Source organism: Arachis duranensis, chromosome 4 (assembly GCF_000817695.3).
Source record: "Arachis duranensis cultivar V14167 chromosome 4, aradu.V14167.gnm2.J7QH, whole genome shotgun sequence".
Taxonomy (NCBI): domain Eukaryota; kingdom Viridiplantae; phylum Streptophyta; class Magnoliopsida; order Fabales; family Fabaceae; genus Arachis; species Arachis duranensis.
Genome location: NC_029775.3, coordinates 96,893,638 through 96,895,658, shown reverse-complemented (window position 1 = coordinate 96,895,658; position 2,021 = coordinate 96,893,638). Strand labels below are relative to the sequence as shown.

General features: G+C 41.7%; 1 protein-coding gene across 1 annotated transcript; it reads left to right on the top strand.

The window, feature by feature from the left end:
• Window positions 1-621, top strand: LOC107485059 (uncharacterized). The gene has a single exon (XM_016105591.1). The coding sequence runs from the start codon at window positions 1-3 to the stop codon at window positions 619-621; it is 621 nt and encodes a 206-aa protein (XP_015961077.1).
• Window positions 622-2,021: the final 1,400 nt, after the last annotated feature.

Sequence of the window (2,021 nt, the reverse complement as noted above, 5' to 3'; positions counted from 1 at the left end):
ATGGTAAAGGAAGAATGGAGGGATTTAGGTGATGTTCATTTCTTAAAGATGATGAGAGCGTTGTCAATGCCACTAAGTAGATGGAACAAGCAGCATTTCGAGGACATAACTGAGAGGATAAAGAGGTTTGAGGAAGAAATCAAGAAGGTGGACGATGTGGTTAGTAGTGGACGATATGATGGTACTATGGAGGCAAGGAGGAGGGAGTTAGTTAGGTGCTGTGAAAATTGGTATGTGAGACAGGATGTTCACTGGAAGCAAATTTCCAGATCTCGGCAAGCTAATGAGATAGATAGAAACACAAGGTATTTCCATAATATAGCCTCGGCGAGAAGAAGGAATAACAGGATTAAGTCTTTGGTAATCCATGGGAGGTTAGTGAGGAATCAAGCTAGGATCAAGGTAGCGATTCGGGACTTTTATAAGCGTCTGTATCACCAAGAAGATTCTCCTTCTGTGACCTTCAGGGATGGATTGGTTAAGCGGGTAGAGAGGGAGGATGCTGAAGCACTGAAGGTATTACCGTCAGTGGAGGAAGTGAAAGAGGCAGTATGGGATTGTGAATCTTCTAAGGCTCCAGGGAGTGACGAGTACAACATGAATTTTATAAAAAAGTGTTAGAATAAGATTGGAACAGAGTTCACTGCAGCTGTGATGAGATTCTTTGAGACAGCAAAATTACTAGAAGACTCTAATGTCACATGGGTAGCGTTGGCTCCGAAGTTCATTGGGGCTAAGGAGATAAAAGATCTCAGACCTATCAGCATGGTTGGGTGTGTATATAAAGTTATCTCTAAGTTATTGACACGAAGGATGAGGAGTGTAATGCCAGGTATAGTTGGAGAATCGCAGATTACTTTTGTGAAGGGGAGAAAGATACACGATGGAGCTTTAATTGCATGTGAAACCGTACAGTGGTTGAAACAGAAAAAGAAGGCATCAGTGATCATCAAGCTGGACTTTCAAAAAGCCTATGATAGAGTTAAATGGTGCTTTATTGATACCGTAAAGAAAATGAGTTTCGGTAGAACATGGAGGTCATGGATTAGGGAGTGTGTAAGATCGGCTTCCATCTCTGTTCTGGTGAATAGGTCACCATCAAAACCTTTCAAAATGGAAAGGGGGCTTCGTCAAGTCAATCCATTATCTCCGTTTCTGTTTGTGTTGGTTGTGAATGTACTCAACAGGATGATAGGGGAGATAGTAAGGAACGGCCACATATCTCTACTCTTAGTTGGTTGGAATAATATAGAGTTATCACACTTACAATTTGTTGATGACACTATATTGTTCTGCCCCTGGAGGAGGAGATAGTCAGAAACTATAAAAGGTTGCTGAGGTGCTTTGAAATGATATCTGGGTTGAGCATTAACTTTGAGAAGTCCAGCTTGATACTAGTGAACTACAGTCAGGAGTGGGTGGGTCGAATGTGCCAGCTACTGGGTTGTTAGGAGGCGAACCTACTGGTGAAGTATCTTGGCATTAGCCTAGGAGCAAACCCACATTTGGTAAAAAGTTGGAAGTTGGTTATAGATAAGGTGGAAGAGAAGCTCAGCTTGTGAAAAGCAAAAGTCCTTAGTAAGGCTGGTAAGCTGGTACTCATTAAGTCAGTAATTAATAGCTTGCCAATTTACTACCTGATTTTGTATAAGATGCCAAAAGGGGTTGCATGAGAAATTATCTCACTACATAGGAGGTTTTTCTAGGGGAAGGATGATGGATGACCAGGTATGGCTCTTGTGAAGTGGGAGATGATTCAGGCACTAAAGAAGCTAAGAGGGTTGGGGTGGGTGATGCGGTAGTCCGTAATACAGCTTTATTGTTTAAATGGTGGTGGCGGTTCTCAAAGGAGGAATGTCCTCTTTGGAAAAAAATAGTGTATTCTTGTAATAATTTGAACCCAAATCACTTGCTGTCAACTCAAAAATTACCAGAAAGAAGTGGCCCGTAGAGAGACATATGTCAAGTGTAAATTAAGGAGCAACACATAAGACAGAAGATGATTGATGGGCTTCCTATGG

Excerpts from the sequence above, each read along its gene's own strand:
- LOC107485059 (XM_016105591.1), top strand. The coding sequence starts at position 1 with ATGGTAAAGGAAGAATGGAGGGATTTAGGTGATGTTCATTTCTTAAAG.